The following is a 12,642-nucleotide window of genomic DNA, read 5'->3' as shown; positions in this document are numbered from 1 at the left end:
GGGTTGGGTGGGGGAAGGACATTGGATTGGATTGGATTGGATTGGTCCTCCCCGGCGTCGATCACCCGCATGCCATGGACTTATCCATGGGATCTCTCTATCCATGGGCCAAGGCCAAGGCCAAGGTATTACTTGCCCGGATATTGCATTGCTCATATCCATCCAGTGTGTAGACTGAGGGAGTCAGAGGGAGCTTGCTTTACGCTCTGCACGGACAGTACAGACAGTACAGACAGTACAGTACAGAGTAGATAGTACAGTGCAGAGTCGTGGAACATGGGATCTGCCATTTCCAAATCAAGGACGAACCAGCGTATCTGAATTGGAGGCAGAGGTAGAGGTAGAGGCAAGAGGCAAGAGGCAAGAGTTCCCGAACAGCAAATGGTGATTGTACAGTACGTACGTGTATTGAATTCGCGGGCCCAGTATCAACGGTGAAGATGAAGATGGATACTAATTGTGCCCCATTGTCCCAAGGCTTATTAAATAAATAAATAAATCATAATATACTCAAATCACAATATCACTAGATTCTCTCGATCAAACTGAAGATTTGTACATTCTAGAAGCTGCAAGAAATGTCTATAACTGCACTAAAAACTTAAGAAAATCAAATCAAATCTCCGTCAAAAATATGCAAAAGATGCAAAATTCTCTCATCGTAGAGAGAGTTGCAAACTATCCTCCTTCCACAGTATCAATCCATTCAACATCTCGAAGGGTATACGAGAGTTTACAGTGTTACACAGGGAACAACGGATCCCAGAACTTCTAGAAGTCTGCAGAGGATATAGAGAGATGTATTAAAACATGGCTTGACAGGTTGGAGATAAACAAATGAAAGCAGTAATAGCATTCTGATGGAAGAAGGTTCTGAAGATGTAGGTAATGACCTCTTTACAGAATATATTATAGAGAGACGTGGTCATCGGGGGACTTCCCCACATTCCAGTGATGCACGGGGCATTCCTATTTTAGGGCTATGTAGTTAATCTGTAATCTGTAGTCCGTAAAGTCTCATCGTACCCTTGCTGACGTCATGCCTCGGCAAAGCTCAGGGCACCTTTTCTCGGGTTCTATGCGTACATACTGTAGCATACGCGGCGTACGCAGCAGATACTGGGATTGATTACTCCGGAGTCCGGAGTAGATACAGATACGGATACAGATAACACCATGGCATCATGATCATGATCCAGCACCCTGGCCTGCCGGAATTGCCGCTTCATGTTCTGGCCGGGAGAAATGCGAGCAGTCCCGCCTTTGGTTCACACATGGCTAGTGGCTTGCGAACGGGGATTTCAAACAAAGCGGAAGGGGATGTGAAGATGTGAGGATGTGCAACAGCTAAAACCCTCCAGACAGCCGCAGTTACGGGTTATTTAGTATTCTTATTGGAGTCGCCCTACTCCGTATGTGTATCCGACCTGCAGCTGGGGCGGTGGCAGCTGACTGCAACCGGTCGAGCCGTCTTCAACTGTGCTCGATTGATTCCTCACCAGCCCTGGGTACTTCGGCAAGACGTACCCGTGGCGCCAAGACTGCGCTTGCTGGTACCTGCCCGGCCGTACCACCGTCGGCACGGTATTCCCCCTGGCCCATGTCCCATGTCCTATTGTTTGTCCTATGTCCCCCATAATGGTCCATGGTCCAGGGCCACCAGGGCCAGGGCCAGCAGAGTTTTTTTTTTTTTTTGACTTTCTGCGATCTTGCTTTTGACTGTTTGGAATTTTGGAATTTTGGAATTTTGGAATTTTTGAATTTTTGAATTTTTGAATTTTTGGAAGTTTTTGATCTCGAATTCCGAGCTGGCCCTCGCCCTCGCCCTCGCCCTCGCCCTCGTCCTCGCTTACCACACAGCTGTTCTCACTCAACTCGCTACTCCGTAGTTAGTTAGAGTTGACTATTACTATCCAACCCTCCCTTTTATCTCCTTCTCTCCCGGTTTTGTTTCCTTTTTCTCTCCATCCATCCAGCCTGCCCGCTTTTCCGCCTTCTCCGCCGCCGAGCTCCCTCTGATCTCCGAGGACCCCCCGGCTTCCCTTTCCCTTCCTTCCTCCCTTCCTTCCTCCCCCGAGACACCCATCACCCAGTCACCAGGATACCACGTGGGCACTCATCCACCGCTGCCTTCTACCATCTCTCGTATCCGTGAATTCTTGCTTGTCCCGGCAACATCGTGCACTGCCAGCGACTGGCAACCTGCTGGCCAGCTTGGAGACTAGTATGTCCCTGCTCGTCACCGTCACCACCACTACTACTCTCCATTCGACTCGATATTCGCTACGTCCCGATGTGACTTGTGCAGACTGAGACAAAGAGTGTGTCAATTCCCTACCATGACGACCCCGCAGGATACCGCCACGGCTCCCGGTGTTGTTGCTGGTTCTGGCTCTGGTTCTGAGAAGGACCAGCAGCCGCCCGACGAGGCCTATGACGCGCAGGTTTGGCGCGGCTCGAACAATCACTCGGACGAAGAGACCCCTCCAGATGTGAAGAGCCCGGGTTCGGACACAGTACAGCCCAAGGCGCCGCCACTGCAGAAGCGACGGAGGGTGACGAGGGCTTGCGATGAGTGTCGACGGAAGAAGATCAAATGCGACGGCAAGCAGCCGTGTACCCATTGCACGGTTTACAGCTACGGTATGTGTTAACGGGGGTTGGTGCATTTGATTTTAGAGATGTCTTTCCTCTCCCCCCCCCAACTCTTCCCCAACTCTTCCCCAACTCTTCCCCAACTCTCCTTCAAACTGAATATGTGGCTGATTCGTTTTGAGTCCTCTTCTTCTCTTCTCTCCTCCCTTAGACTGCACCTATGATCAGCCTTCGAACCGCCGGCGAAATCCTGCCCCGCAGTATATCGAAGCTCTCGAGAACCGGGTGCACAAAGCGGAGGCCATTCTCCGCGCGGTCATCCCCGATCTTGACATCAACGATCCTCGCTTCGATACCGTTGGCCAGGAAGAGCTGGTGGCGCGGATCAGAGACCGGTTGAAGATCTCCGACGATGCGGACTCGGACTCGGCGGGACAGCAGCCAGCGGGCCACGAGCGGGGTGAGGAATCGCTTCTGGAATCGATGGTCGATAATACGGGCCTGCTTGATGTTGACGACCAAGGCCACTGGGATTACCATGGCCACTCGTCCGGGTTGATATTCATGCGCCGTTTGCGGAAACAGTTTGGCAACCTTCCCGACCCTCGACCCGAGGACCGGCCCACAACCAAGTTCCAGAACATCTCCCACATCCTCGAGGGCGCGAAATCGTCCTCGGAATCCCCAATTGACTCCCATCTGTCCCCGCTTCATGACTTGCCGGACAGAGACGTTGCCCGCAAACTCTGTATGAATACCCTCGAGGATGCCTGCTGTATAATGCCGTTGCTGCACATGCCCAGCTTCTATGTCATGTTCGATCGAATATATGATACCCCGCCGGAGAATTTCTCCAACGAGGAGAACAGTTTCTTGCCCTTGCTATATCTTGTCCTCGCCGTGGGCTGTCTCTTTAGAGGGGTTGGCGATTCTACATTCGATAAGTCGGGTTACGAGAGCGCAACGGATCAAGGGTACGTACGGCCTTTTTTTTTTTTTTTTTTTTTTTTCTTTCTTTCTTTCCTGCTTTCTCTCTTTTTTCCTTTATCTTCCTTTTCCCTTCCCCACCCAAGGGACTATATATATACATCATCAGTGTGATTCGTGAGTTTGTTTCCTGACATTTTACCTCTAGGTTTCGATATTTCAAAGCGGGGCGGCAGCTTCTTGACATCACTGAATGCCGTGACCTCACCTCTCTGCAAACTGTCTGCTTCATGATCCTATTCCTCCAGTCGTCAGCAAATATCAGCACTTGCTACTCCTACATTGGCATTGCGCTGCGTGCGTCGCTTCGCCTTGGACTCCATCGATCCGTCTCGGCCAATTTTAACCCTATCGAGCTAGAAACTCGCAAGAGGGTATTCTGGGTGGTGCGCAAGATGGATGTCCACGTCAGTACAATCCTTGGTCTGCCATCCATGCTCAGCGAGGACGACATCGATCAAGAATACCCGCAAGCCGTCGATGATGAGTTCATCACCGCGGAGAGGATTCTACCAGTCCCGCTGAACCATATCACTCTGATGGCCGGGGTGAACGCCCACATCCGTCTGGGTCGCATTGTCATGAAAGTGCTGAAGTATATCTACCCGATCAAAATCGCAAATCAGAGCGCAAACCATACGTACATGGTGAGCCACTCGAAAATTCGCGAACTCGAGCGTGATTTGCAGGCGTGGCATGAGGATCTCCCCGATTCATTCAGACCCGGGGGGGATGCCCCTCCGCATATTGAAAGGTGTGTTGTCCACACGTATTCCCGGATTCCCGTATTTCCGTATTTCCGTATTCCCGGATTTCCCGGATACCTAATATTTACCCTCTCACGCTGACTGACTGACTGCCCAAACAGGGTAAGGCAATTACTTCGGATAGGTTATGCCCACGCGCAGATGGTGATGTATCGGCCATTCCTCCATTATGTCACCGGCAACTCCCAAGAGCGGAAAATTGACAAACGGTCCTTTGCATGTGCGGCTGCCTGCGTGAGTGTGGCGCGCAATGTCGTTCACATTACTGCTGGCATGAAAGAGAAAAAGCTTCTCAACGGCTCCTACTGGTTCACGATGTACACGACGTATTTTGCGGTTTTGTCGCTCCTCTTTTTCATCCTTGAAAACCCCGAGTCGGCTACTGTCAAGGATGGCATTTTGAAAGATGCGCTCGAGGGCAAGAATGCGCTTGCCGGACTTGCTAAGAATAGCATGGCTGCAGATCGGTGTGCTCAGAGCTTAAATGTTTGTTTTGTTCCCCATTCGTTCTTCTCCCCTTCCGGCCAAGTTTTTTCAATTCATCTACTAATAAAAGGCCTGGGCCTCCTTTTAGTCTATTTTCAAACACCTGCCGGAGAAATTGCAAAATCGACGAAACACCCCGACGCCCTTGAATAGGAAGCGTGCTCAACCTACACCACCACCAGCATCGAAAACCAAGGGAACAATGACTCCGCCACACTCTAACTCTGCTACTCCATCGGAAAATATGGTCGTGCAGCCTCCCCAAAGATCAAAAACATTCCCTGTTCATCTTGTGTCGAAGCAAGTGGGCCAAGCAAAGATTCAGACACTAGGGGCCAGTGTTGACGATAATCATCATTTTCAGGCCGCACGCTCGTGGAGGGTGAATGAGCAGTCCCCTCTTGGTCTGTCTCAGGCTACTCCATCATCTGTTAATGATGAGGATATGTTTCGAAGTTCGTTGACGCCGTCACCGTCGCCAATCTCTGTCTCTCAGCAATCGCTTTTGCCTGCTAATCTCCACCAGCAGCAGAATCATCAGCAACAGCAACAGCAACAACAAGAACAGCCACCTTCGGTGTCATCGTCTGTGAAACAGGACACTTCGTTTTCTCCTCCCTTGGATAGTATGGCCTATATACCGGATCTGATGCCCATGATGTTCCCGTCTGACGACCCGTTCGCCTATCCCACTCAACCCATGTCGACGCTTGAAAATAACCATTTCAAAGGCGAATCCAACATCGCGGGAGCGCAGTTTGGATTCACATCGTCCTCGTCCTCTGCAGATCCAACATCAGCGTCTACTCCAATTCTAGACCCGTTCCACCGCTTCCAGTCCTTCAGCAGCAATAATAACAACCAGGATACATCCGGTAGCACAGCCTCCTCGTTACCACCCCATCTGAAACAGTTCCCCCAGCTTTCCACCCTTGGCGACCCAATGGCATCCGCATCATCGTCTACGTCACCCGGAGGCCTCTTACAAAGTCCCGAACTCATCTCGATGTCGGATGAGTCTTTCTTCTGGCAGGACCTAAAATCACACCAGCTGTCACAACCTCAACATCCATCATCCCAACAGCAGCAGCATCATCCACATGACAGCCGTGACCACCATATGTCAGGAACCCCCGGATTCGGCATGGGGATGGGGATGGGGATGGGGATGGGGATGGGGATGGGAGTGGCTGGTTTCGGCGGCCTCGGAATGGGCATGGGGATGAATATGGGAGTTGACTTGGATGATATACTGGGCAATATAACCGCTGGCGCGGCCAACGATGCTGCTGATGGCGTAGGTACCGCGGGGCCAGAGGGGAGTATCGAGTGGAGCCAGTGGACGGACACGGGATTATGACAGCAGGGGGAGTTGACAAAAAAAAAAAAAAAAAAAAAAAAAAAGAATGAATAAAGAAATAAAAGGAAATAATCAATCCCGCAGGTATGTCGCAGGTATGTACCTTTTTTATTTACGCCTTTCAACAAAGCCGGGGTTTTGGTTTGTTTTTTGTATAGAGAAATAACGATTTCCAATTTTCCCCATCATCTCCGTTTGTTGGCGTCCATGCATGCATGATAAAACCAGAAGTGAAGTTTTTTTCTTTTTTTTTTCCCATTTTCCACATTGTGGGACTATTTCATATTCCATTCTACTATCATTCTGTTCTTAGGCTTTCGTTCCTATCATTTTTGCATTTTATGACGGTGATGATGACGAATGATGTCGCGACGGCGTGGGAGCGTTCCATCGGTCCCTGATGGAAATCTTTTCCCGTTTTCTCTCCACTCCGTTCTGTTCCTAAATCTTGCAACGATGTTTTTTTTTTTTTTTTTTTTTTTTTTTTTTGTTCCTTTTCGTGTTTTCTATTGATGTCTGTTGATAGAATAGTATCTATTTCTGGTCCTGGCCATGGTTCCGAGTCCTGCAGGGGTCCTTTGGTTTTCGAGCTTTTATATCTGCCAATTTTTAAAACTTTGGCAAATCCTATCTTATCTTCTCTCGTCTTCTTCTTCTTCTTCTCCACGTTATTTACTTTTTCCCTTTTCATTTTTTTCGGCTTTTCCCTCTACTTGCGATAACAACATAGACAAAAATATAGCTGTACATATACATACATACATACATACATACATATAATGTACAAACCATATTAAATACCCAATCGAACTACAGTAAGTTAGCTTATCCTTATCCTTATCCTTGCGCTCCACGTTATCTGATGCAACGCCAACTCCAACTTTCGATCGATACTAGTATAGACCGTTTAGTTAGCCAGTATATATCGATATGTATATATACGCCGTATATATCCATTTCACAACACAGCCCATGCATACATAATCCCTCACCAGCTCTTGCTCTCCGCTGTCCAACCTCCAACCTCCAACCTCCAACTCACACGACAAAATGTTCTCCAACCCCCTCACTCCAAGCAACGCAGTCAGGCGATCCTTTCACAAAATCCTCCCCCCCCCCAGGGGTCCCCTACTCCCCCACCCCCGGAGCTCGTGTGCGGGCGGATACGGAAGATACGGAAATACCAAAAATACCAAAAATAAAAACCCCAGTACCCGGTACGGTATGTAGTTACATCCAATCTGCGTTGGCCGTTGGAGTTGGAAAATCAGAAGCAATTAATTTACGCTGTAACTATCCGTAACTACTCCGTAATCAATTCAATCTTAATCAATCAATCAATCAATCAATCAATCAATCAAGCGGGCCCCCCCGCACACGCACACGCACACGCACACGCCAAGCGCTATTCCAGAGCAAAAAGCTGACTTGGTTGCTTTTTTTTTTTTTTTTTTTTTTTTTTTTTTTTTTTATTTTTCGTTTGTTTGTTTGTTTGTTCTCCTTTCTCCTTTCTCCTCCCCGGACAAACAACTGGCGTTCTTTGCGTCCTGACTACGGAGTATCTACCTATCTATCTATCTATTGGAGTGCGACGGGTTGGAAGTGGAAGTGCAAGTGCTAGAGACTAAACTAGTTAAAAGAAGTCGCCGTTGTTGCTCTGTGTGTGTTCGATCTAGAACCGCCCCCCTACCGCAGCCCTGATAGCGCGGTTGTTGTGGACGAATGGATTGTCTGCGGTGACAACATGGCTCTGTCGCCATTGGGGCTGTTTTGGGGGGGGTGTACGGAGTACGGAGTACTTACTGGACATGTATTCTGTACAGATTACAGAATATGCAGATGTGGTTTCCATTGGGGGCAGGGGCCTGGTAACTTAGTTACATATGCAGTAGTTAGGGAGCCAGGGCAAACGAAATTGACTTTCTTTTAAGTTTCGGATTTGCTCCAGTTAGTCAGCCAGTCATTTCTTCGGCTACCTACGACCTTCGGTGAGGAATGGGGTTCCTTGGTTCCTTTGTTGCTGAACTAATGGAATGCTTTGGAGAAACTTGTCCTTGTATTGATTTGTGTTGTATTGTATTATTACTACTTTTTTCACCATGTCCTACCTGTAGCAATTTGGAAAGCCAGAAATTGAAGCTGGAAACGGAGGAAGAGGGGAGTGATGGCAGAAGAAGAAGAAGAAGAAACAAAAGCCTCGCTTTTTTTACTCGTGCTCGGCGTTGGTCTTTGAAGCCGCTTCGGCGGTCAACCTTAGTGCTGCTGGTGTGTCCGTCTTGGGGATATGTAGCTCGACAAGCTGGTGTTATTTTCAGAGTGGAAAAAAAAAAAAAAAAAGAAAGGAGTTAGCTCTTATGTTCTTCCCTTTCTCGAAAATAATCAGAAGGGCAAATTTATGCAAATGTGGTACAGGTAAAGATCAGTTAGTGGGCTGGGTGAGCGCAAAAAGGCAAGAGGAGAGACAAACTCACCTGTAAAGTCTTAGCAGAGGAAAAGCTCTCATCCGCAAATAGGTCTGCTAATTCCTTCTTTGTCTTGACGGCGTGCGTTTTAAAAGTGCTCGACTTGGCCCCGAATGCTGGAACGAGATCGCCAAATTTCCAGGGCTGGATGTCGTTGTAGGACGCATCCCAACCGTGAATGCATCGTTCGATGGTGTAGCCGTCGTTGCAAATTACGAAGCTATAGTCGTCAGCGATTGAGATTGGAATTTTTTCATCGTCTCCTGAGCGCTATGTTTTATCGGTGTTTATCTAAAAAGGGTTTGTCAACTCACATGATAGGCGTTAGGTTATACCGGATTATGGTGCTCAATTCCTGTGCTGTTAGCTGAAAGCTGCCATCCCCGATAAAGAGTACGGTTCGTCGGTTTTGGTTCCCCCGCTTCGCCGCAAGCGCAGCACCTTGACAGGCACCGAGCGCATAGCCAATACTGCCCCACAGAACCTGGCTCAGGGCAGTGACTCCTTTGGGGAACCTCGTCTCCCAGATGCCGAAGTTGGCAGTACCTGTTTCAGTTATGATGATGTCCTTCTCTCTGAGCCATTGCCCAACTGTAGGCCAGAACCAGGCATGGGATATAGCCGATGTTTCACTAGGTTCCTGTTTTGATGGCTGATTTATGACATGGGGATCCGGAGTTACATTTAACTGCCCCATACGGTCGACCACTTTGCGAAGAACGCCCTTCATGTGGACATTTGGGTATTCGGAGTAGCGAACGGCAACGAAGTTGCTATGGAAATCAATTGAGTTCATACGACCGATACGATACGTAAATCCAGCCGTGTTGAAGTCTGACTTGATGGCGCCAATGTTAAGGATCAGATCGGACGACTCAACGCGTTCTTTGACCCCTGGGTTTGAACCATTGCCGGCATAGACACCGCCGTAGTTCGGAAGTGATTCATCAATGGCACTCTTTCCCATTGGTGTGACGAAAGTCTGCAGACCGGATTTTATGACGAGGTCTTGTACTTCGTCAAGGACACGGTGCCTGATGGCGCAAGCGTCTACCAGAATGACTGGCGATTTCGCCGCATGAAGATATTTCAAAACAATGTCCACGACGTATTCCTCCTTTTCCACTTCGTTTTCTGGGCGTTTCAGGTCAATCGGCGTCTTCAGACGCTCTCCTTCCACTTTCTTCTTCGTCATGTCAGTGGGCAAAGTGATATATACTGGCCGACTTCGAATCCAACACTCCCTTATGGCGCTGTCGATCAGGGCAGCAGCTTCATGTGGGTCATTCAACTTGGCGACGTAGCATGAAATGTTGGCGCTCATGTTAGCGAAGACATTGAAATCCCCGTTGCCCAATGTGTGATGAAGCAACATGCCGTCACGCTGCGAAGCTGTACTGGGTTGGCCCACGATGTGCACAACGGGGACAAACTCGGAATAAGACCCTGCGACGGCATTCAGTGCGGAGAGCTCTCCGACCCCGAAGGTCGTGACGAGTGCTCCCATTCCATTCACGCGTGCGTAGCCATCCGCAGCGTATCCTAGAATGAGGGAGTTAATTTCTGATAGTAGTTGCTTTTTATGACCGGAGTAATTGCATCCAGAAATTCCCGGGACGATCCGTTTACACATTGCATACCAGCGTTTAACTCATTGCAATTCCCAACCCACTGGAGACCGCAATTCGGCAGATAGTCCAACGCCACTAAGTTGTAGTCACCTGGGAGAATGTTTTATTAGCACGATCCAGTTGCAGGTTGATTGAGAGCGGATAGGCGGGTAGATACCCGGAACGCCATGGACAGCTCGAATTCCGACCTGATAGAGCCGCGTGAACAGGTAGTGGGCAATGTCGACAGGGGATTTAAGTTCCTTGCTTGGAATTTCGGTTGCCATTATAGCTCTAATCGATGGACGTAGATGTAATGGACTTGTTGATGAGGGAATAGACCAAACTGAACGGAAAATGGCAGCAATGGCAGCCGTGGGGGACAGAGGAATCTAGATGAGGGGCTGGAACCAACTTTAAGTAGAGAGCAGAGGTTGCCATTTCTGCACCGTAAGCTGGGATGGCCGGGACGCTGACATCGAGACAAACATGGTTTCCTGGCGAGTTGGAGATCTGGAACGACGAATGAACCAGGTTATGAGTTATGATGTCAACCGCCGCTGAGACGGAGGCTGACGGCTTTAGTCAGCAACACCCTATGTCACGTGAATATATCATTTTTTGGCAGTCGAGACGTCACTCCAAGCAAAAGATCTTGACGGGAATACAGTACGGGGATGGGACGGGAGACGGTAAGAAACCTGAAGTAGATTTCGTTTTTAGGATTGCTGCCTTGGTCCAGGCTCGTCTCTGATATTTCGAGGAAGTAAAAATTATCCCTAGCGCTAAATTGGTCGCTCGAACCCAACTCTAAACGCCAGAGACCATTCAAGATCAGCTAATTGTATGTGAGTATCTTTGAAGAAATGCAACCTTGATGAGAGGAGGCTGGGATTGGTATATTTCAATGAGTTGGCGTTACTTTTGATTTCCACTAACTTTTATCCTTAGGAAGAGTTCGGCTCACTGAAAAGCTGACCGTGGGGAGTGTCCCTTTGGGTTTTTGCATAGCTTTGTACTATTCTTTATGTCGGTCCCTGCAAAAAGATTTCACGATGGTGGGGTAGATAAATCATCAAAGAAGACCAAGGTGTGCATGCGCTCTTTGCGTGTCTTCTTTACATAACCCCCTACTTTTTCGGCTCTTGCGAAAAGTGTCGGCTCCAACAGCTCGCCTGGTTCTGGTATAGGATTATCTAACATTGAGACGACGTTAGAAATCAAATCTCTGGTTCAACAAGAGCAACACACGGCAATGGAGCTACAGACGTGTTATTGAGAGAGGCGATGCGGGAATGTTTGTCACGTCCAACCGGGGAAAGGAGGCAAAATGCGTGTCCGAGATCATAGACTTACTCTACCAAGTCAGTTTTTACCTGGGGGCATTTTTCCTATCTCTTCTGCTCCACCCAGCATTCAGCGCATCAAAAACTCATCCTGCATTATGAATTAGGATCTTGAAGGCCAAAGCCTTCGTGTTGAAACAACAAATCGTGGAGAAGCATCTACTTCGGATGCGGATTGTACACAACAAGAAGAGAAGGAAGATGGCGATATCGAGGCCCAAATTCGCAAAGAAATAGGTGACATGAAACCAAATAAGAGCACTAAAAAAGACAGCAATACTTTCCAGGCAGTGAAACTGGACATACCTTGCCGTGCGTCTATTAGCATGCAATTCACCCCTTCCATTCATGGTTCATGCCTCAACATTCTCCATCCAATTCCCTCCTAACATTTACATTTCCCCCGCCCATTCAAATCCATAGTATCCTTCATAAAAATCGACAAAACGCTCGATCCGGTCCAAATTGCCCATCGCCTCTGCAAAGAAGCGTCGGAAGATCCAGCCAAAAAGCGCAGCCGATGGATCCAGCGAATAACGCCCGTAACGCTAACGCAGAAGGTCCTCGGGGGTGGCCTTGAGCAATTATCACGCGAGGTTCTGAAACCACACTTCCACTCTGGCGGGCCGTCGAAAAAGGTAAGAAGAATTCCCCGGAGGGTTTTCACAAGCTATCGCGATACAATTCCCCTTTTAAAGAAACCTCATGGTTTTCCCATTCCACTGCATCCCATTGGCCCTATCTTCTTCCATCAAAATCACAACGCAAAATCCCCCAACTATGCTCTCCCACATCCCCAAAACAATTCCAAACTAATATATTCCACCGCCTGCACCCAACATCCCAGTATGCCATCCGCACCTCGATAAGGAACAACACAGAATGGACCCGCGACACCGTGATCCCTCTCGTAGCCAAAGCCGTCGGACCCGGCCACTCGGTCAATTTGAAAAGCTACGACGCGCTGGTCCTGGTGGATATTGTCCAGGTAAATAAAATACTGTTGTTGTTGTTGTTTTTGCATCCGGC

At 48.6% G+C, this 12,642-nt stretch overlaps 3 protein-coding genes across 3 annotated transcripts; 2 read left to right on the top strand and 1 right to left on the bottom strand.

The window, feature by feature from the left end:
• Positions 1 to 2,339: 2,339 nt before the first annotated feature.
• On the top strand, positions 2,340 to 6,195 carry HCAG_08779 (conserved hypothetical protein; the record flags this gene model as incomplete). Its single annotated transcript, XM_001536407.1, has 5 exons — positions 2,340 to 2,643; positions 2,807 to 3,569; positions 3,731 to 4,336; positions 4,451 to 4,816; positions 4,989 to 6,195. 5 exons carry the CDS (start codon positions 2,340 to 2,342, stop codon positions 6,193 to 6,195), a joined length of 3,246 nt encoding a protein of 1,081 aa, XP_001536457.1.
• Positions 6,196 to 8,401: 2,206 nt separating this feature from the next.
• HCAG_08778 (pyruvate decarboxylase) lies at positions 8,402 to 10,554 on the bottom strand (the record flags this gene model as incomplete). Its single annotated transcript, XM_001536406.1, has 5 exons — positions 8,402 to 8,494; positions 8,667 to 8,877; positions 8,972 to 10,199; positions 10,298 to 10,363; positions 10,446 to 10,554. 5 exons carry the CDS (start codon positions 10,552 to 10,554, stop codon positions 8,402 to 8,404), a joined length of 1,707 nt encoding a protein of 568 aa, XP_001536456.1.
• Positions 10,555 to 10,814: 260 nt separating this feature from the next.
• HCAG_08777 (predicted protein) lies at positions 10,815 to 12,563 on the top strand (the record flags this gene model as incomplete). Its single annotated transcript, XM_001536405.1, has 6 exons — positions 10,815 to 10,959; positions 11,242 to 11,357; positions 11,485 to 11,631; positions 11,721 to 11,925; positions 12,037 to 12,251; positions 12,528 to 12,563. The coding sequence occupies 6 exons, from the start codon at positions 10,815 to 10,817 to the stop codon at positions 12,561 to 12,563; spliced, it is 864 nt and encodes a 287-aa protein (XP_001536455.1).
• Between the last annotated feature and the right edge of the window lie 79 nt (positions 12,564 to 12,642).

The sequence above is a fragment of the Histoplasma capsulatum genome, genomic scaffold (genome assembly GCF_000149585.1).
Source record: "Histoplasma capsulatum NAm1 scaffold_12 genomic scaffold, whole genome shotgun sequence".
Taxonomy (NCBI): domain Eukaryota; kingdom Fungi; phylum Ascomycota; class Eurotiomycetes; order Onygenales; family Ajellomycetaceae; genus Histoplasma; species Histoplasma mississippiense.
Note: the sequence above shows the minus strand (reverse complement) of the source record. Positions and strands in the feature narration are given on the sequence as shown.